Below are 21,213 nucleotides of genomic sequence, written 5' to 3' on the forward strand. Positions count from 1 at the left end.
AATCACCTTTTCTGTTATTTTTCTACTAGTTTTGATGGTAATCTTTGCTTTGGTCTTAGGCATTCCCCATTCAAATGTGAGATTTTACATTTTAATTAAATAAAAAAAATAAAAAAATATTTTTTTTTTTTGGAATTGTTTGCTCCTACAGTAGATCAGTGTTCCCAAACTGTACTACGGGCTGTCATAAGTCTTATACATGGAAACCTTTCTAAAAAAATAACTGTTACAGGATGGAGAAACTCAGAATGGAGGGATTCAAGATGGAGGGATTCAAGATGGAGGGATTCAAGATGGAGGGATTCAAGATGGAGGGATTCAAGATGGAGGGATTCAAGATGGAGGGATTCAAGATGGAGGGATTCAAGATGGAGGGATGCAAGATGGAGGGATGCAAGGTATTCTACCTCTAGACATGGTTCGTTCTTCTGTTGATGACAAATATGATGGTAAAGAGGTTTAATGTTATGGGCGGTTGAAAACATGTACCTCTTCGATGAGTTAAACACTAATCCTCAATTCAATACATCCTGGAACATAGCAAAACCACACGCTATACCACATGGAGACAGTTTGAATACAGAGCATTCTATTGCTATCTATTTGTATACAAAAAACATACCAGGATCAAATTCCAAATCGATCTATCTGGACTACAACAAAGCAGTTTAAGAGGGCAATTCTGCATATATGACAACATCATTCAAGTACCATGCACTGTATTTCTACCTGACTGATACCATTCAGATTCTTAGAGAAAGACAAGAGACATGTAAGGAAACCTTTCACAGAACCAACAAGAAGTTTGATCAGAGTGTTCTCAACCACGAGATCCGTTTCGAGCTAACTTCTTACTCAGCCTTTCGTGAAGAGAGAGATAAGTTTTTATTCTGCCATGAGATTTTTGAAGTCACCAAAATCCAGAGAAAGTCACTAGTGAATAACCTGTTGTGTGAAGTCGTCTACACACTAAAGAGCAAGGGAACAGACACTGATCTGAATTGCAAATAGATTTTCAGTGGAGGAGAATCAAACATCATCAGAGCATCAGATACAGGCTACATTATTATGTTGATAACTACTGTATGTTACTGATCATTACCACCTCTGCCAATGAGAAGTAGCCTAATCAGACACAACAGCTGCCCCAGCGTCATAGTGTAGAGATCCTGACCTTGTTCCAGGTCAGCTACATTGCAGACGCATGCCTAATCTCACACCTAGATAGGCTTTTACCAAATCAACTAACCACATAATTTAGAAATCTGATGCCCTACAGTGATGTCGATGACCTGGCACACAACGCTTGATTGATGCAATGCAACATCTGAAATGAATTCCGCCTTCACTGCAAGCCCTGTTATGGCTTGATTTAACCTGCAATGATTGCAAATCCTTCAAATCACCTCATATTCTTGACTGTCATGCCTAATGGCTGTACAAAGAAATGACACGTTAGTACTGGCTTTAAAGCTTGCTTCACATTACATGGTTTACAAAATCCTACAGTTGTAATTCCTTTCACACTATGCAAGTCTTGACAGGATTGCATGTGTCCCATCATGTCTAATCTGTAATGAATTATATCAGACAAACTGACTCAATTGAACCTAAGGTCAGTTCGTAACGGGTTGTAAGAATAACAAGAGTGAGGAGAAAATAAAACTTGGAGGGCTCTCTGAGGCTGAGTGAGAGGGTTGGGTGAGAGAGCACTGAGAAGGGTTAGTCGTTTCCTGTGTTTTTGAGGTCACTGGCCGTACCCCTCTCAGAGTAGGAGTGCTGATCTAGGATCAGTTTGGCCTTTTAGATCATAATGAATAAGGTAATAGGGACAAGGGATCCTAGATCTGCCCCTGAGCTCCGTACTGCTCAATCAACCAATCACAACCAGCAGAGAGAGTGGGAGGAGTGGGAGGAGGACACAAAACATAGATGAATGATACAGCTACAGTAACAATCCTAAATACCATGCAGCCTTTTCATGGGGGGGGATATTCTGTCGGTGTCATTAAGTACATTGTTCATCTGACAAAACTGGTTTGAGAGACTCAGTCAAGCATAACCGACACAGGTTGATAACACTATAGTCTGGTATGTGATTCTACCATGAGACTAAACACACTGGCCATGTCCGACTCCCCATACTAACTAGTAGGCTGATGAAGATGAGGAAATACAATGTTTTACACTATGTGAAGAGTCATTCATTTCAGCCTTTTAATGATTTTATTGATTTTATTTCTCCTTTAACCAGGTAAGCTAGTTGAGAACAAGCTCTCATTTACAACTGCAACCTGGCCAAGATAAAGCAAAGCAGTACGACACAAACAACAACACAGAGTTACACATGGAATAAACAAACATACAGTCAATAATACAGTAGAAAAAGTCTATATACAGTGTTTGCAAATGAGGCAGGATAAGGGAGGGAAGGCAATAAATAGGCCATATTGGCAAAATAATTACAATATAGCAATTAAGATTCTTAATGCTATTGAGGAAGATAATTGTCACTTCAGACCCAGATTATAATTAGCTGATAATAAGATAAGTGGATAGACTGTAGAAGACACATTGTCATTAGCATGCTGTACTAGGCTCACCCATACTATTTGTTGCTTATTGCATACATTTTATCTAGACTACATTGTAAATAGCGTAGTAATAACCAGACAGATAACCATGTAGCGTAATATTAATGTAAGAGATCCGGCCGGCTCACCAGGCTCCATTCTAAATAGTGTGTAGTATGATCAGTACACAGTAGTTATAGTCAGTAGTAGTCAAGACAGATTTCAGACACGGTCTAGGTGGTTTGTCTAAGAGATCCGGCCGGCTCACCAGGCTCCATTCTAAATAGTGTGTAGATCAGAACACAGTAGTTTTAGTCAGTTGTAGTCAAGACAGATGTCAGACATGGTCTAAGTGGTTTGTCTAAGAGGCAGGTTGACAATAAACATCAAATAGTACAACAATCAAGGATATATTTTAGTCATTGACCTTTTATTAATTGATCTGATAAAGGGGTTTTCATATTCATATGACTGTCTCACACCTGCAAATGGGCCACACACTTATTTAGAAGTTGGATTCTGGGGGAACAAATGTTTTAAATAGATGGTTGACAGATCCTTCAGTTTAGGTAGGCTGCAGTGACATGGAGCATTGTTCACAGTTACCAGAAGAGGGAAGCATTTCACTTAACCAGCTAAAGGCCTGATTGACAGAGAAAGCTGACTAGGGTTATTCAAATCCAGTCTCACACAGTGGGGATCAGTATGCCGATAAAGGTGTTCCATAGGGATCAGTTCAGTGATTTGCCTAAATTCAACACATCTGTTCTTCCAGGTCGGTTAAATTAAAAACATGCCTGCGCCCCTCCAGGACCACGGTTGCCTACAAGGTGCAGTACTTCCCAACCCTCTCCTCTGGGTTCACCAGACAGGCACACCTGCATCAATTAGTCAAGGGTTTGATGGTTAGTAGAATGAATCAGGTGTTTAGGACCACTGAAAACCAAACACACACTAATGTACCCAGAGGCCTTTAGTTAAAAGACACAGCTCATTCTGCACAACAGCCAGAAGAGGGCAGTGTTTCACTCCACAAGCTAAAGGAATGATTGGCAGACTAAGCTCTGACTAGACAAACCTCTTTCTGCAGCACTCCAGGACCAGGGTTTTCTACTACACTGTAGGTGCAGTACTTCCCAACCCTCTCCGCTGGGTTCACCAGACAGGCACACCTGCATTAATTTGATGCACTACAGGGTTTGATGGTTAATAGACTGAATCAGGTGTGCCAGTTAAGTGCTAAAACCAAAATGTGAAATGTCTGATGGTCCCTGAGGAGAGGGTTGGGAAACCCTGGACTAGGGGCCTCAATCTTCACTTTAGTGCTGCTTTCCATTATTCTGGGTGATTGATTGATTCAAGTTTTATATTGGCTATTAGTATTCTAGACCTGAATCAGTCCCTGATTAGAGGAGAAGGATGATGATAAGGTTTAAGGGTCTTTCTGTACTGTTACTATAGGAAACCTTTTCTCAGTATCAGCAGTGGTGTTGCTGGTGCTGGTCATGTCCACAAATAGATCTGTATGAAAGAAGTGTGAACAAACCATTCTCAGAAGCCATGTGGTGTTTCCTGCCTGTGTGGGTGTGTGTGTATATGTATTAAAATGTGACCTCTATTGATCTGTGTGAACACACATCCCTCTACAGATATGTCTGCTGGATTAGATGCTACAGTATCTATATAGTGGCTGGACTCCAGCAGCTATGTTCCCAAACAGTAAGGCCACCTCCAATTAGTCTCAATCTGTTCCCTTACTTTACTTAACTCATTTCCTTGTCTCCTTTGCTTTGTTAAAATCAAAGATCTGAAAGACCTCACCATATGAATGCAATGTGATGGAACTCTATTCATCTTCCAGGTCTCTCACATCTCAGTCTTAACAAAGGAATGGAACCCTGTCAACCTACCAGGCCTCTCACATCTCAGTCATAACAAAGGACTGGAACCCTGTCAACCTACCAGGTCTCTCACAGCTCAGTCATAACAAAGGAATGGAACCCTGTCAACCTACCAGGTCTCTCACATCTCAGTCATAACAAAGGAATGGAACCCTGTCAACCTACCAGGCCTCTCACATCTCAGTCATAACAAAGGAATGGAATCCTGTCAACCTACCAGGTCTCTCACATCTCAGTCATAACAAAGGAACGGAAACAACCATAACCAGCACTATTAGAATATTGGGAAACTGTCTAAATCATACCCTGGACACTGGCATGAGAGACCACTGAAAACCAAACACACACTGATGTACCCAGAGGCCTTTAGTTATTTGACACGTTTCATTCTGCACGGCAGCCAGAAGAGGGCAGTATTGAACTCCACAAGCTGTAGGTGCAGTACTTTCCAACCCTCTCCACTGGGTTCACCAGACAGGCACACCTGCATCAATTAGTCAAGGGTTTGAGGGTTAGTAGACTGAATCAGGTGTGTCAGATTAGAGATAAAACAAACATGTTGGGAAACCCTGGACTGGGGGCCTCAAGGTTCACTGTAGCACTGCTTCCCTTTATTCTGGGTGATTGATTTATTAAAGTGGTATATTGGCTATTAGTATCCCAGACATAAATCAGTCCCTGATTAGAGGAGAAGGATGATGATGATGAGGTTGAAGGGTCTTTCTGTACTGTTACCATGGGAACCTTTTCTCAGTATCAGCAGTGTTGTTGCTGGTGTTGGTCATGTTCACACATAGATCAGCATTAAATACGTGTGAACAAACCATTCTCAAAAAGTCATTTGGTGTTGTGGGTGTGTGTGTGTGTGTGTGCGTGTGTGTGTTCACTGTGCTATGGTGTTTGAGGGGTACTTGTATCTGTATTTGCCTGTTGTCAGCAAGAGAGGAGGGACTGTGAACATAACCACAAGAGCTCTGTTATAACAAGGCCCCCTGAAAGTTGAACATTTGAATGCTGATTCTGTATCTTAAAAGACAATTCCTCTCCATTACAAGTTGACGTTGGACCAATACATTTTGACATCATGGCAAGACACAAGATCCTAACCTTTACTGTGATGTTATTCGTCCTGGCTTGGATTTTGGGTGTGGACTCCAAGATGGTAAGCTGCTACACTATTTTGAGAGAGAGAGAGTCAAAGAGGAAAATAACAGGCAACATTTTATTATGGACAAAGTTAAGTGTCACGTGACTCGTCTGAAGGTAACAGATATCGGTTTTAAACCGAAGTATGAAGGTAGTTTTGTGCCTACCCCAAAAAAGGCATTATATACAGTATGTGTAAAGAAATATATATATACATTTCCTGAGTTTTCTTATATCTCCTAGCTTTAGGACAGACACTTCAAAACCTTGTTTTTTCTGATTCATTTTTTGACTGTCCTTTCTGCATTTGATGAATGTCTTATCCAATGAATTTCTATAGGGTTAGAAGGAAAGGCCAAAAACATTAAATTTTTCATCAAATTATTATTACTAATTATTATATATTTTTTGATTCCTAAAGGGATCCAAAATTCAAAATCAAATAGATATATGATCCATAGTATGACCATCTTAAAACAATTCCATGTCAACTCAGAACCTCCCACCCACCCCAACATCTTAAACTCAAAATAAATAACTAACAGACTTACAGCTGTCTCTCATCATAATAATATTATCTGCATTTTCTTGTTTCACACCTGTTTCTCTATTTCTCTTCCATTCACTAAAGGTCAGTCTCCCTCTGCATGATCCAAAATCCAACTTCCCCTTAGACATGGCTCCAGACTCTGTTGATGACTCCTACAAGGGCTGTGAGGAGAAGATGCTCAGGAAGGTGCATGACTATTACCTGCCAAAAGAGAGAGGAGAGAACAAAGATTTCAACCAGGCTTGGACCGCTGCTGAGGACCATTACACAAAAAAAGGAAAACTGTCTAAAAACTATTCCCTGGCAATCCAGGTGTATGTGAATGCAACATCCAACGTTTACAAGTCATTCAACGCTGCCACTCGTACCCAAAAGGAGAGCTACAAAACTACGTTCAAGTACCACTCCCTGCACTTCTTTTTGGCCAATGCCTTACGAATGCTGAACAAGAACAAGAACAACAAGAATAAGACTTTCCAAACCTTCCGTGGATCTAAAGACTCTTTCGAGGGTGTCCAATATGATGAAATGCGATTCGGACAGTTCACGTCGAGCTCTTTAGACAAGAAAATCACTAAACACTTTGGAAATCGCTCCTGTTTTGAGATCACCACCTACCTTGGTGCCCCACTGGGGGAGTACGCATCTCAGATGGCTCATGAGAAGGAGGTGCTGATTCCTCCCTACGAGGTGTTCAGAATTAAAGAGGTGCTGAAGAGAACAGACAAGAAAGACCTCTGGTGTGATGTCGTTTACAAACTGGAGAGTACTAAGAAAGAAAAAAGTGACCTGAATTGCAGTTTGTTTAAGCAACTCCATGGAGAATAAAATTAAACCAACAACACAGCTTTTCTGCATGCTGTCAAATTATGACATTTTGTGTTCTATTGTAGATAACCCTTAGTTTCCCCATCCATTGTTGCTCCCTCCCACAAATGCAGGAAATATGATTGTCAGATCTGTCCTGATATAAATGTTGGCCACATTGTTTGCTTAGATTGTTAAGATATCTTCTGCCAGTGAATTGGCGTGTGTGCATTGCAGCTTTTGTTAAAACCAATAAAGAAAAGCATTCAGCAATATTACATTTCCTGTCCTATTTATCTACTTCCTGTACATCTGTTATAGAGATCAATTTCAGCTCACTTGAAGAAAATTTGTTCTCAGTTTGATAATTAGAAGTGGCTACAAAGGTATTTAGATTTCGACGAAGATAAATAAATAGTTGTAGAAATAAATTACACTTATCAACGGCTTCAAAATAAACTTTATGCATGGAGGGATGGAGAGCGGTAGCAGGGTTAGTAGTTTCCTGTGTCTGTGAGGTCAGAGCCCTGTACTGCACAATCTATCAACCACAAGAAGGACAGAACGGTCTCATTCCAGGCCAACTATATTGCAGTTGAGTTGCACGCAGCAACCAATGGGCAAAAGATTCCTATACCACACGATATGGTTAACGGATGTGTTAAACACCTGAGCTCAGCACTGCTCAATCTATCAACCTCAATGAGGAGAGAGCGGTCTCGTTCCAGGCCGACTATATTGCAGTCAGGCTGCACACAGCAACCAATGGGCATTCGTTTGCTATATCAAATGATGTGGTTCGCTGATATGTTAAACACCTATCCAGGTGTTGTGAGTTCTGGAAGGCGACTTCCATGTAGTCAGCCTGGAACATGGTCAACGTCATGAGTGGGGTTGGAAGAGAGATGGGAAGGGACTCAGTTATCAAGAAGCTTTCAGCAGCCATCATGTTGACTACCAGAGACAACAGAGGCCATAGGGTTTGCAGTGAACTGTCATAACTACGTACTGACTAAACTGGTGCTTTGACACTACTATAAAACACAATATATTTAAGAGATGGGAATGATAATGAATATCTTGTAAGGTAATGATAACACCTGCACAGTTACTGAATGACATTTATCGTGGTCAGGTTGTTTGTGTTGTGGTTGTGGTTTGCATTAAACTCAGTCTAATGATGACTATGTCACACCTTTGAGAAGGCCTCAAACTTTAGTGTTGGTTCTTGCCACCTCCTATGTTATTGTCACACCCTGATCTGTTGCACCTGTCTTTGTGATGATTGTCTCCAACCCCCTCCAGGTGTCACCCATGTACCCCATTATCCCCTGTGTATTTATACCTGTGATCTCTGTTTGTCCATTGCCAGTTGGTTTTGTTCATCATACCTACCAGCGGTTTTCACCTTGCCTATAGGTCCTGTATTTCTATTTTTCCCGGTTTTGACCTTTATGTCTGACCTGACCCTGAGCCTGTCTGCCGTCCTGTACCCTTGCCCCACTACTCTGGATTTACCAACCTCTGCCTGACCCTGAGCGTGTCTGCCGTCCTGTACCTTTGCCTGCCAGTGTTCGATTTAATACACTTTTGTTACTTCAACACTGTCTGTACCTGGGTCATAACTCCAAACGTGATAGTTATTGTTTGGTGTGAAAATGGCATACAATTGTCAAGACAGCACAAACAGATCTGGGACTGAGGCTTGGAAAGAGCTAAACAGCAGTGAGAAGTTATGAGTGAAGTCACCCTGGTGACTGACTGGTATCATTCCATATTTAGCTAATGTGATATATTTTAATAAACAATGAAGATGTTCTATTTTATTATATTCTGTTTGATTCAAAATGCTAAAATGAAACTGTGGTGTGAAGTCGTCTACACAGTAGTGAGCACTGCAGTTCAGAGTGACGTTAAGAGAGAAAATGTCTGCTCCAAGCTGTTGCGCATGCAAAACGCTGCTGGCACCCAGTCATACAATGACGCGATGTGATCTTTCTCGCTAATTTTTCAAAATAAAAGCCTGAAACTATGTCTAAAGACTATTCACACCATGGGGAAGCCATAGGAAAAGGAATCTGGTTGATATCCCTTTAAATGGAGCGAAGGCAGGCAATGGAACAGAGAGCTTTCAGGAAAAACAGCACTTCAGGGTTGGATTTTCCTCAGGTTTTCGCCCGCAATATCAGTTCTATTATACACACAGACAATATTTTGACAGTTATGGAAACTTTAGAGTGTTTTCTATCCTCATCTGACAATTATATGCATATTCTAGATTCTGGGCATGAGAAATAGGCAGTTTAATTTAGGTGTGTTTTTCAACCAAACATCAAAGTACTGCCCCCTACAAACAGGTTAAATTACTATACAATATTCTTGCAACTAATAGAATGTTATATATATATATATATATATATATATATATATGGGGGATACAATCTTCTCAGATATGCAGATTTTGCTATGAGGAGACAGAGTCATTAGATCATTTATTATGGTACTGTTCATATGTAGCTCGTTTTTGGTCACAGGTCCAGGAATGGCTGAAGAATTGCAACATTTGCCTAGAACTAACGCTGCAGATAGCAATACTGGGTGATTTGAAAAGCCATAGTCAATTAATCAATAATATAATAATTATTTTAGCAAAAATGTTTAACTTAATTTACAATCTGTAGAAGCTATTTGAATAGAAATATTCAGTACTTTTGTGAAACATCACAGCACAGTTGAAAAATATATGGCACATAGAAATCCAAAATGGATGGTGTTAAGAGATAGATGGGAGGGGTTGAATGGAGCTGAAGGGTGGGACTAATAACAAGATAAGGTCGCAGTTGTAAATCATAACTTGTTCTCAACTGGCCAACCTGGTTGAATAAAGGTGAAATAACAAAAGAAAAGAACCAATGTAAAACATACGGGTCTGTAAAATGTATATAGGTTCAGAGATTTTAGCACAGTTACAAATATAAATCAAACTGGATGGACATCATAAATAGAGAAAGGACAAAAAAATATATATAACTATTGTAAAATAGACTGTGTCTTTAAAATGTGTATAATATTGTGGCGAAATTATCCACGGAGCCGTCACTGTGCGCTGCCACTTTAAGAGCGCATGAGCAGTAAGGAAGGAGGAAATAAAGTAGTTTATAAAGTATTAAACTCAATCATCGTTGTGATCGCTCTACGTCGTGGTTATTTTTGTTTGGGGCCGCGCCGGTTGTGGATCGCATGGATTAGTAGCAACATTGTTGTGAAGCTTTAACCTACAAACCAACAAACCATCGGACAGTCAGACAGTACACCGTCATGCCTGAACACCACAGCTAAGATCTCTCTTGTTTCCTTTCTTTCATTCTCTTCCCTCTATCGTTCCAGTGCTTTACCCTGCAACAGAATCTCTATTTTCCTAATGCACTTCCCATTGAAGATCATTGGAGCTGGACTATTATTGCGCTGCCAGAAGTATTTGGGTGGACATTTTAGTTAAAAGGGGGGTTGCTTGCAAGTTGTGTATTGTTATTTGAACTGTATTGAGGTGGGGTGTACTAAGGACATGTGGCCGAGAAGATTGTGGACATTTTTTAAGGCCTTTGTGTCTATGAACACCCCCCACATTCATACCCTCTGCACTCCTCCACTGGAAGATAATACAGATTATTGAAAATCCTATGACTGGGTTCTTTCTGGTATGAAGTTGCTGTTCAATTGCTCTGCCATTATTATTATTATTGTATGAGGTATTCTTGGTGGGGTTACCCCTGTGATGTGGGTTTTATAGGGTGTGTATTCTCTTTTCTCTCCACTGGCTATCTGGTAAACAGGCTACACTCTAGGCAGTCTCTTCTGCTGATGTGTGTGGGTCTGGTAGTGGTACTCTCTCTATTCTACTCTTTTCCTATGGTTAATACCTGCCTGGCGCCCGAACAAAGTCCTTCTTTACCCCTCTCTAATAAATAACGCTACAATATGTAGAAGCCTAAGTGTTATTGTTTGTTTACTCCAATTGGGGGAAGGGTGGTAGGGTTTGCGGGGAATAGAGGTATATTAAAAATATATCTATATCTATATACTGTTACATTGGTGCCGTGACCTGGATCACTGGTTGCTGCAGAAAAGGAGGAGGTCAAAAGGGGGGTGAGTGTAACGGATGTGAAACAGTTAGCTGTGGTGCGCATTAAATAGCGTTTCAATCGGAGACCTTGAAGTAGTGGTTCCCCTTACTCTGCAAGGGCCGTGGCTTTTGTGGAGCGATGGGTAACGATGCTTTGTGGGTGACTGTTGTTGATGTGTGCAGAGGGTCCCTGGTTCGCGCCCAGGTATGGGCGAGGGGACGGTCTAAAGTTATACTGTTACATATGGGTATGAATACTTTCTGACGGCACTGAAGACCTTTTAAACAAATGTTTCAAGTGAGAATAAAGCAGGTCTGATTCTGAAAAAGAAATACATTTTTGCAAAAAAAGTTATGTAGTTCCAGTAGTTAGCTACATGACAAACAAGTAATTAACGACTGAAAACACTACAAAGCTTTGAATTTTGTTAGACTACCACCAACCCAATGGGCACAGATGTTAGTTCAATCTCTAGTTGACAACTCAACCAAATGTAAATCAAAACTAACAGTGAATTCAATGTGAAATCAACAACAAATGTCATTGGATTTAGGTTAAAAGCTGGGTGATAAAAATATGAAACGCCCTTACGTTGATTACTTTTTGTAAATCCAATCAGTTATCCAGGGTGATTCAACGTCATCACATATTTTTTTGTTTTGAAATCACGTGGAAACAAAGTTGATTCAACCAGTTTTTGCCCAGTGGGGAACAATTGCTAAATTTTGTTCAGAACGGAAACAGCACCTATAAATATGTTTAACCATTTACTAAATAATGAATAATTCAAGTCTTGGTGATAATAATAAATAGTTAATCACTGTCTGTTGCCCACAACAAATGACAGGATGTTTCAAGGCTATCCACTAATAAGAAGGAGACTTGAATTGTGTCTTTAATGGCACCCTATTCTATATATAGTGCACTACATGGGGAAACAGGGTGTAATTTGTGACACACTCTTGTAGACCAGACAGTTTGGTGTAACATCCTCTTCATCCCTTGTTCATTCCGTTCCGTGATATTTATTATTTTATTCAGTGTTATTGTCCTAGAAATATAAGTGATTTGTCAACCCAAACACAAGTCATATTTGAATAAATGAATTAAGCTGATGCTGTGTTTGTTTGTTTATTAATTTGGGTTGAGTCATTGTGTGTTTAATTATACTTTTACATACTGTTCTCTAAATCTTAACAGAACTATAATTGGTTTCCCTTTTTGTTCTCTCTCTCTGATATTACCTTAATTTTCTTCTTCCTCTGCTATGGCTCATTCTGAATCCTAGATTCAATCCATAGAGCAGAAGATCTGCGCTATAGTGCTATTGAAATGTAAAGTTAATTTTCAATGAAGCTGACATATGTAGAGTTTACTGTGAATGCAGTCTTCACAAATGCAGGAACATTGCCTTTGTGTTGCGTTATAGCGCAGATCTTCTGCACTATGGACTGAATCTAGTACGTGTGAGAGAGTGGAGGAAGTTGTGTGCACTGTAGGCTGCTGTGTTTTACTGAATGTTGTCATGGTGATGTTAAACCACTTTCTCACAAATCCAGTTGAGTTTCCTGTCACATGACAAGTCATTCCTTTAGAGGACTCTGATCTTCCCTTATCTCAACACAGTCCTCCTCACCATTTTTCTGCTTGGCCCCCACAATTAGCAGGCTGTGGTTTATTTATACCAGTACCTACAGGGTTAAAAATCATCAAATATCATGGTTAATACTAGTACCTACAGGGTTAATTAAAAACAGTCAGATATCATGGTTAATACCAGTACCTACAGAGTTAAAACCAGTCAGATATCATGACTAATACCAGGACCTACAGGGTTAATAACAGTCAGATATCATGGTTAATACCAGAACCTACATGGTTAACAACAGTCAGATATCATGGTTTACCTGTTACTTTATAGCCCTAATCTAAAATGTATTAAATACAAAATTGTCCTTATCAATCTACACAAAAAAAAACATAATGACTAATCGAAAACAGGTTCTGAGAAATATTTGTAAATGTATTGAAAATAAAAAAACAAATACTTTATTTACATAGCTATTCAGACCCTTTGCTATGAGACCCGGAATTTAGCTCCGCTGCATCCTGTTTCTATTGATCATCCTTGAGATGTTTTTTTAAACTTGATTGGAGTCTACCTGTGGTAAACTCAATTGATTTGGAAAGGCAAACACCTGTCTATATAAGGTGTCATAGTTGACAGTGCATGTCAGAGCAAAAACCAAGCCATGAGGTCAAAGGAACTGTCCGTAGAGCTCTGAGACAGGATTGTGTCGAGGCACAGATCTGGGGAAGGGTACCAACAACTTCTGCATTATTGAAGGTCCCCAAGAGCACTGTGGCCTCCATCATTCTTAAAGAAACTTCCTAGAGATGGCCACCCGGCCAAACTGAGCAATAGGTGAAGGGCCTTGGTCAGGGAGGTGACCAAGAAACCAATGGTCACTCTGACAGAGCTCCAGAGTTCCTCTGTGTAGATGGGAGAACCTTCCAGAAGGACAACCATATCTGCAGCACTCCACCAATTAGGGCTTTATGGTAGAGTGGCCAGACGGAAGCCACTCCTCAGTAAAAAGGCACATGACAGGCCGATTGGAGTTTGCCAAAATGCACCTAAACGACTCTCAGGCAATGAGAAACAAGATTCTCTGGTCTGATGAAAACAAGATTGAACTCTGTGGCCTGATTTCCAAGCGTCATGTCTGGAGGAAACCTGGCACCATCCCCATGGTGAAGCATGGTGTTGGCAGCATCATGCTGTGGGGATGTTTTTCAGTGGCAGGGACTGGAAGACTAGTCAGAATCGAGGCAAAGATGAATGGAGCAAAGTACAGAGGTCCTTGATGAAAACCTCAGACTGGGGAGAAGGTTCAACTCTCAACAGGACAACAACCCTAAACGCACAGCCATGGCAATGCAGGAGTGGCTTCGGGACAAGTCTCTGAATGTACTTGAGTGGCCCTGCCAGAGCCCAGACTTGAACCCGATTGAACATCTCCTAATAGAACTAAAAAAGCTGTGCAGCGACGCTCCCCATTCAACCTGACAGAGCTTGAGAGGATCTGCAGAGAAGAATGGGAGAAACTCCCCATCCAACCTGACAGAGCTTGAGAGGATCTGCAGAGAAGAATGGGAGAAACTCCCCATCCAACCTGACAGAGCTTGAGAGGATCTGCAGAGAAGAATGGGAGAAACTCCCCATCCAACCTGACAGAGCTTGAGAGGATCTGTCATGTACTGTCATGTTGTCTTGTCTCTGTCCTTTCCCTTCACCCTGTCTCCCTCTGCTGGTCGTTGTTAGGTTACCTTTTCTCCCCCGCTTTCTCCCAGCTGTTCCTTGTCTCCTCTAACTACCCATTCACCCCGTTTCCCACCTGTTCCCTTTTTCCCTCTGATTAGGTCCCTATATCTCTCTCTGTTTCTGCTCCTGTCCTTGTCGGATTCTTGTTTGTTTGTGTCATTCATGCCTGAACCAGACTGTCGTCATGTTTGCTGTAACCTTGTCCTGTCCTGTCGGAATCTGCCGGTCTATCTGAGCCTACCTATGTTTGGTTATTAAAGAAGCTCTGTTTAAGTTAGTTCGCTTTTGGGTCCTCATTCACTCACCGTAACAGAAGAATCCGACCAAGAATGGACCCAGCGACTTCGGATCCTCTCCACTCAGCCGTCGAGATCCAGGGAGCGATGCTAGGCAGACACAAGCAGGAATTGTCTGCTGCTCGACATGCCGTTGAGACCCTGGCCACCCAAGTCTCCAACCTCACAGAACAGGTTCACCATCTCCGCCTCGATCCACCGGCCACTTCCAGGGCTTTCGAATCTCCGGAGCCCAGAATCAATAACCCGCCGTGTTACTCTGGGGAGCCCACTGAATGCCGCTCGTTCCTCACCCAGTGTGATATTGTGTTTTCTCTCCAGCCCAACACTTACTCCAGGAGCACTGCTCGTGTCGCCTACGTCATATCTCTCCTTATTGGACGGGCTCGTGAGTGGGGCACGGCAATCTGGGAGGCAAGGGCTGAGTGTACTAACCAGTATCAAGACTTTAAGGAGGAGATGATACGGGTTTTTGATCGATCTGTTTTTGGGGAGGAGGCTTCCAGGGCCCTGTCTTCCCTATGTCAAGGCAATCGATCCATAACAGACTACTCTATTGAGTTTCGCACTCTTGCTGTCTCCAGTGGCTGGAACGAGCCGGCCTTGCTCGCTCGTCTTCTGGAGGGTTTCCGCGCAGAGGTAAAGGATGAGATTCTCTCCCGGGAGGTTCCTTCCAGCGTGGATTCCTTGATTGAACTCGCTATTCGCATTGAGCGACGGGTTGATCTTCGTCACCGAGCTCGTGGAAAGGAGCTCGCGCTCTCCGTCGCCTCCCTCTCCGCATCACTACCATCTTCCTCTGCCGGCTCGGGTGCTGAGCCCATGCAGCTGGGAGGTATCCGCATCTCGACTGAGGAGAGGGAACGGAGAATCACCAACCGCCTCTGTCTCTATTGCGGTTCCGCTGGTCATTTTGTCACTTCATGTCCAGTAAAAGGCCAGAGCTCGTCAGTAAGCGGAGGGCTACTGGTGAGCGCTACTACTCCTGTCTCTCCTTCAAGATCCTGCACTACCTTGTCGGTCCATCTACGCTGGACCGGTTCGTCAGCTTCCTGCAGTGCCTTAATAGACTCTGGGGCGGAGGGCTGTTTTATGGACGAGACCTGGGCTCGGGAACATGACATTCCTCTCAGACAGTTAAAGGAGCCCACGGCCTTGTTCGCCCTGGATGGTAGTCCTCTCCCCAGGATTCAGCGTGAGACGCTACCTTTAACCCTCACTGTTTCTGGTAATCATAGTGAAACCATTTCTTTTTTAATTTTTCGTTCACCTTTTACACCTGTTGTTTTGGGCCATCCCTGGCTAGTTTGTCATAATCCTTCCATTAATTGGTCTAGTAATTCTATCCTCTCCTGGAACGTCTCTTGTCATGTGAAATGTTTAATGTCTGCTATCCCTCCTGTTTCCTCTGTCTCTTCTTCACAGGAGGAGCCTGGTGATTTGACAGGGGTGCCGGAGGAATATCACGATCTGCGCACGGTGTTCAGTCGGTCCAGGGCCACCTCTCTTCCTCCACACCGGTCGTATGATTGTAGTATTGATCTCCTTCCGGGAACCACCCCCCCCCGGGGTAGACTATACTCTCTGTCGGCTCCCGAACGTAAGGCTCTCGAAGATTATTTGTCTGTAGCTCTTGACGCCGGTACCATAGTCCCCTCCTCCTCTCCCGCCGGAGCGGGGTTTTTTTTTGTCAAGAAGAAGGACGGGTCTCTGCGCCCCTGCATAGATTATCGAGGGCTGAATGACATAACAGTGAAGAATCGTTATCCGCTTCCTCTTATGTCTTCAGCCTTCGAGATCCTGCAGGGAGCCAGGTTTTTCACTAAGTTGGACCTTCGTAACGCTTACCATCTCGTGCGCATCAGGGAGGGGGACGAGTGGAAGACGGCGTTTAACACTCCGTTAGGGCACTTTGAATACCGGGTTCTTCCTTTCGGCCTCGCTAACGCTCCAGCTGTCTTTCAGGCATTAGTCAATGATGTCCTGAGAGACATGCTGAACATCTTTGTTTTCGTTTACCTTGACGATATCCTGATTTTTTCACCGTCACTCCAGATTCATGTTCAGCACGTTCGACGTGTCCTCCAGCGCCTTTTAGAGAATTGTCTTTTTGTGAAGGCTGAGAAGTGCACTTTTCATGCCTCCTCCGTCACATTTCTCGGTTCTGTTATTTCCGCTGAAGGCATTAAGATGGATCCCGCTAAGGTCCAAGCTGTCATTGATTGGCCCGTCCCTAAGTCACGCGTCGAGCTGCAGCGCTTTCTCGGCTTCGCGAACTTCTATCGTCGTTTCATCCGTAATTTCGGTCAGGTGGCAGCTCCTCTCACAGCCCTTACTTCTGTCAAGACGTGCTTTAAGTGGTCCGTTTCCGCCCAGGGAGCTTTTGATCTCCTCAAGAATCGTTTTACATCCGCTCCTATCCTTGTTACACCTGACGTCTCTAGACAGTTCGTTGTCGAGGTTGACGCGTCAGAGGTGGGAGTGGGAGCCATCCTTTCTCAGCGCTCCCTCTCTGACGACAAGGTCCACCCATGCGCGTATTTTTCTCATCGCCTGTCGCCGTCGGAACGTAACTATGATGTGGGTAACCGCGAACTGCTCGCCATCCGGTTAGCCCTAGGCGAATGGCGACAGTGGTTGGAGGGGGCGACCGTTCCTTTTGTCGTTTGGACTGACCATAGGAACCTTGAGTACATCCGTTCTGCCAAATGACTTAATGCGCGTCAGGCGCGTTGGGCGCTGTTTTTCGCTCGTTTCGAGTTCGTGATTTCTTATCGTCCGGGCTCTAAGAACACCAAGCCTGATGCTTTGTCTCGTCTCTTCAGTTCTTCAGTAGCCTCCACTGACCCCGAGGGGATTCTCCCTGAGGGGCGTGTTGTCGGGTTGACTGTCTGGGGAATTGAGAGGCAGGTAAAGCAAGCACTCACTCAAACTCCGTCGCCGCGCGCTTGTCCTAGGAACCTTCTTTTCGTTCCCGTTCCTACTCGTCTGGCCGTTCTTCAGTGGGCTCACTCTGCCAAGTTAGCCGGCCACCCTGGCGTTCGGGGTACGCTTGCTTCCATTCGCCAGCGTTTCTGGTGGCCCACCCGGGAGCATGACACGCGTCGTTTCGTGGCTGCTTGTTCGGTCTGCGCGCAGACTAAGTCCGGTAACTCTCCTCCTGCCGGCCGTCTCAGGCCGCTTCCTATTCCCTCTCGACCGTGGTCTCACATCGCCTTAGATTTTGTCACCGGACTGCCTTCGTCAGCGGGGAAGACTGTTATTCTTACGGTTGTCGATAGGTTCTCTAAGGCGGCTCATTTCATTCCCCTTGCTAAGCTTCCTTCTGCTAAAGAGACGGCACAAATCATCATCGAGAATGTTTTCAGAATTCATGGCCTTCCGTCAGACGTCGTTTCGGACAGAGGTCCGCAATTCACGTCTCAATTTTGGAGGGAGTTTTGCCGTTTGATTGGGGCTTCCGTCAGTCTCTCTTCCGGCTTTCACCCCCAGTCTAACGGTCAAGCAGAACGGGCCAATCAGACTATTGGTCGCATCTTACGCAGTCTTTCTTTTCGCAACCCTGCGTCTTGGTCAGAACAGCTCCCCTGGGCAGAATACGCCCACAACTCGCTTCCTTCGTCTGCGACCGGGCTATCTCCTTTTCAGAGTAGCCTCGGGTACCAGCCTCCGTTGTTCTCATCTCAGTTCGCCGAGTCCAGCGTCCCCTCCGCTCAGGCTTTTGTCCAACGTTGCGAGCGCACCTGGAAGAGGGTCAGGTCTGCACTTTGCCGTTATAGGGCGCAGACTGTGAGAGCTGCTAATAAGCGTAGAACTAAGAGCCCTAGATATTGTCGCGGTCAGAGAGTTTGGCTCTCCACTCAGAACCTTCCCCTTAAGACGGCTTCTCGCAAGTTGACCCCGCGGTTCATTGGTCCATTCCGTATCTCTCAGGTCATTAATCCTGTCGCAGTGCGACTTCTTCTTCCGCGATATCTTCGTCGCGTCCACCCGGTCTTCCATGTCTCCTGTGTTAAGCCCGTTCTTCGCGCCCCCGCTCGTCTTCCCCCCCCCCCCCCCCATCCTTGTCGAGGGCGCACCTATCTACAGGGTCCGTAAAATCTTGGACATGCGTCCTCGGGGCCGTGGTCATCAGTACCTAGTTGACTGGGAGGGGTACGGTCCTGAGGAGAGGAGTTGGGTTCCCTCTCGGGACGTGCTGGACCGTGCGCTGATTGATGATTTCCTCCGTTGCCGCCAGGTTTCCTCCTCGAGTGCGCCAGGAGGCGCTCGGTGAGTGGGGGGGTACTGTCATGTACTGTCATGTTGTCTTGTCTCTGTCCTTTCCCTTCACCCTGTCTCCCTCTGCTGGTCGTTGTTAGGTTACCTTTTCTCCCCCGCTTTCTCCCAGCTGTTCCTTGTCTCCTCTAACTACCCATTCACCCCGTTTCCCACCTGTTCCCTTTTTCCCTCTGATTAGGTCCCTATATCTCTCTCTGTTTCTGCTCCTGTCCTTGTCGGATTCTTGTTTGTTTGTGTCATTCATGCCTGAACCAGACTGTCGTCATGTTTGCTGTAACCTTGTCCTGTCCTGTCGGAATCTGCCGGTCTATCTGAGCCTACCTATGTTTGGTTATTAAAGAAGCTCTGTTTAAGTTAGTTCGCTTTTGGGTCCTCATTCACTCACCGTAACAGGATCTGCAGAGAAGAATGGGAGAAACTCCCCAAATACAGGTGTGCCAAGCTTGTAGCGTAATACCCAAGAAGATTCAAGAATGTAATCCCTGCCTAAGGTGCTTCAACAAAGTAGTGAGTAAAGGGTCTTAATACTTATGTAAATGTGATATATTTCAGTATTGTATCTTGATTGATTAGGGAAAAACCATTATAACCAATTTTAGAATTAGGCTGTAACGTAAATGTAAATGTTGGAACAAGTTAAGGGGTCTGCACTGTATATCACTCAATAGCCATTGTCAATGTTAAGATTTATAGTTCACTATGTAGCATAGCATGTAGGCTGTACACTAATATCCAATCCTAAACACACATCAGCCGGCCTGTAGAGTCTTGGTCTTCCATCTGCAGAAGAACACACACCCACACACACGCACGCACGCATGCACACACGCACGCACACACACATACTTACATCACTAATGCTGACAACTGAACCAAGTGTAAATCTCAACTAGATGTTGAACTGATGTATGTGCCCAGTGGGATGATTTTACCAACTGAGAGACTCTGTCAAAACTTCACTAGTGTTGTTTTATTATATGGTATTAGTGTTTGTATGGTTGTGTGTGTGTGTGTCACAGGAGGTTGGTGGCACCTTCATTGGGGAGGATGTGCTTGTGTTAATGACTGGAGCAAACAGGTGGACAACAGCAGAATGAAGGGTTGGATCATAAATAACCTTCCAAAAAGATTAAAAGAGGAAGAAAGATGTCAGGAAACAGAATGAACAAGGGATGGAGACGTTATACACAACAGTCTGGTCTTTAAGGGTGCATCCCAAGTGGCATCCTATTTCCCTATGTAGTGCACTATATAGAGAATAGGGTGCCATTAAGGACACATGTCAAGTCTCCTTCTTATTGGTGGATAGAGCCTTGACACATCCTGTCACCTGCTGTGGTCCACAGACAGAGAACAGAGAGGGAGAGGGTGTTGACCCCATTCATTACACACCATGCATGAGTGTGTAACAGTCAGGTCCTCTGGTGCTTGGTGTTGCCATTGGTTACCTACACGTTGTCCATTGTACAGTGAAGGTTGTGAGTCATTCTCACCTTTCATTAGCATTGTTTTTGTGTGTGTGTGTGCCCTCTCAGTATCCAATCACATTCAATCAGGAAGCTGGTAGACCTTGTTAATAAAAGACAATTGTTCCTTTTTTTTATTCAAAAGTGACTTTGTTATTCATATCACTAAAGTGATAAGCATTGGTTCATAATTTGTCCCACTTTTTTTTACTAAGCATAAGTCTATGGCAAATCACATGACATGTTTCTAATAAAACCAATGAAGAATCATTTTACAGAGTACAGTATGTCTACATACTCTCCTCTAAATCTAAACACAACAATTATTCATATTATGTTTGCGCTCTTCCTCACTCTCTTAATTGTCTTCCTCCTCTATGTCTCTCTCTCTGACACTAAGGCTATATCTCAATTATTTTTTCCTAGATTCCTCTCCTACCTCCTCTCCTCCTTTCAACCCTATTAGAGAAGGTCCAAGGTCAGTCTCCTTGGATTCTGTTCTCCAATGTGTTTTGAGACAGAGTCTCAATTTCACCTCTATGTTGAGTTCATCTCTCACTTTAAAAAGAAGGTGGAATCATCACTTCTTCAGGCTAGGGTCTTTTTTTCTGAATTTCCGCCTGACTGACGTGCCCAAAGTAAACTGCCTGTTACTCCGGCCCAGAAGCCAGGCTAAGCATATAATTGGTACCATTGGATGGAGAACACTTTGAAGTTTGTAGAAATGTTAAAATAATGTATGAG

At 43.6% G+C, this 21,213-nt stretch overlaps 1 protein-coding gene across 1 annotated transcript; it reads left to right on the top strand.

Moving 5' to 3' along the window:
* Window positions 1-5,383: 5,383 nt before the first annotated feature.
* Window positions 5,384-7,243, top strand: LOC118936494 (ecto-ADP-ribosyltransferase 5-like). The gene is made up of 2 exons (XM_036933946.1): window positions 5,384-5,636; window positions 6,252-7,243. Exons 1-2 carry the CDS (start codon window positions 5,559-5,561, stop codon window positions 6,996-6,998), a joined length of 825 nt encoding a protein of 274 aa, XP_036789841.1. The 5' UTR covers window positions 5,384-5,558; the 3' UTR covers window positions 6,999-7,243.
* The last annotated feature ends 13,970 nt before the right edge of the window (window positions 7,244-21,213 follow it).

Source organism: Oncorhynchus mykiss, chromosome 10 (assembly GCF_013265735.2).
Source record: "Oncorhynchus mykiss isolate Arlee chromosome 10, USDA_OmykA_1.1, whole genome shotgun sequence".
Taxonomy (NCBI): domain Eukaryota; kingdom Metazoa; phylum Chordata; class Actinopteri; order Salmoniformes; family Salmonidae; genus Oncorhynchus; species Oncorhynchus mykiss.

Excerpts from the sequence above, each read along its gene's own strand:
- LOC118936494 (XM_036933946.1), top strand. The coding sequence starts at position 5,559 with ATGGCAAGACACAAGATCCTAACCTTTACTGTGATGTTATTCGTCCTG. Across the intron at positions 5,637-6,251 it reads TGGGTGTGGACTCCAAGATG|GTCAGTCTCCCTCTGCATGA; the intron begins GTAAGCTGCTAC and ends CATTCACTAAAG.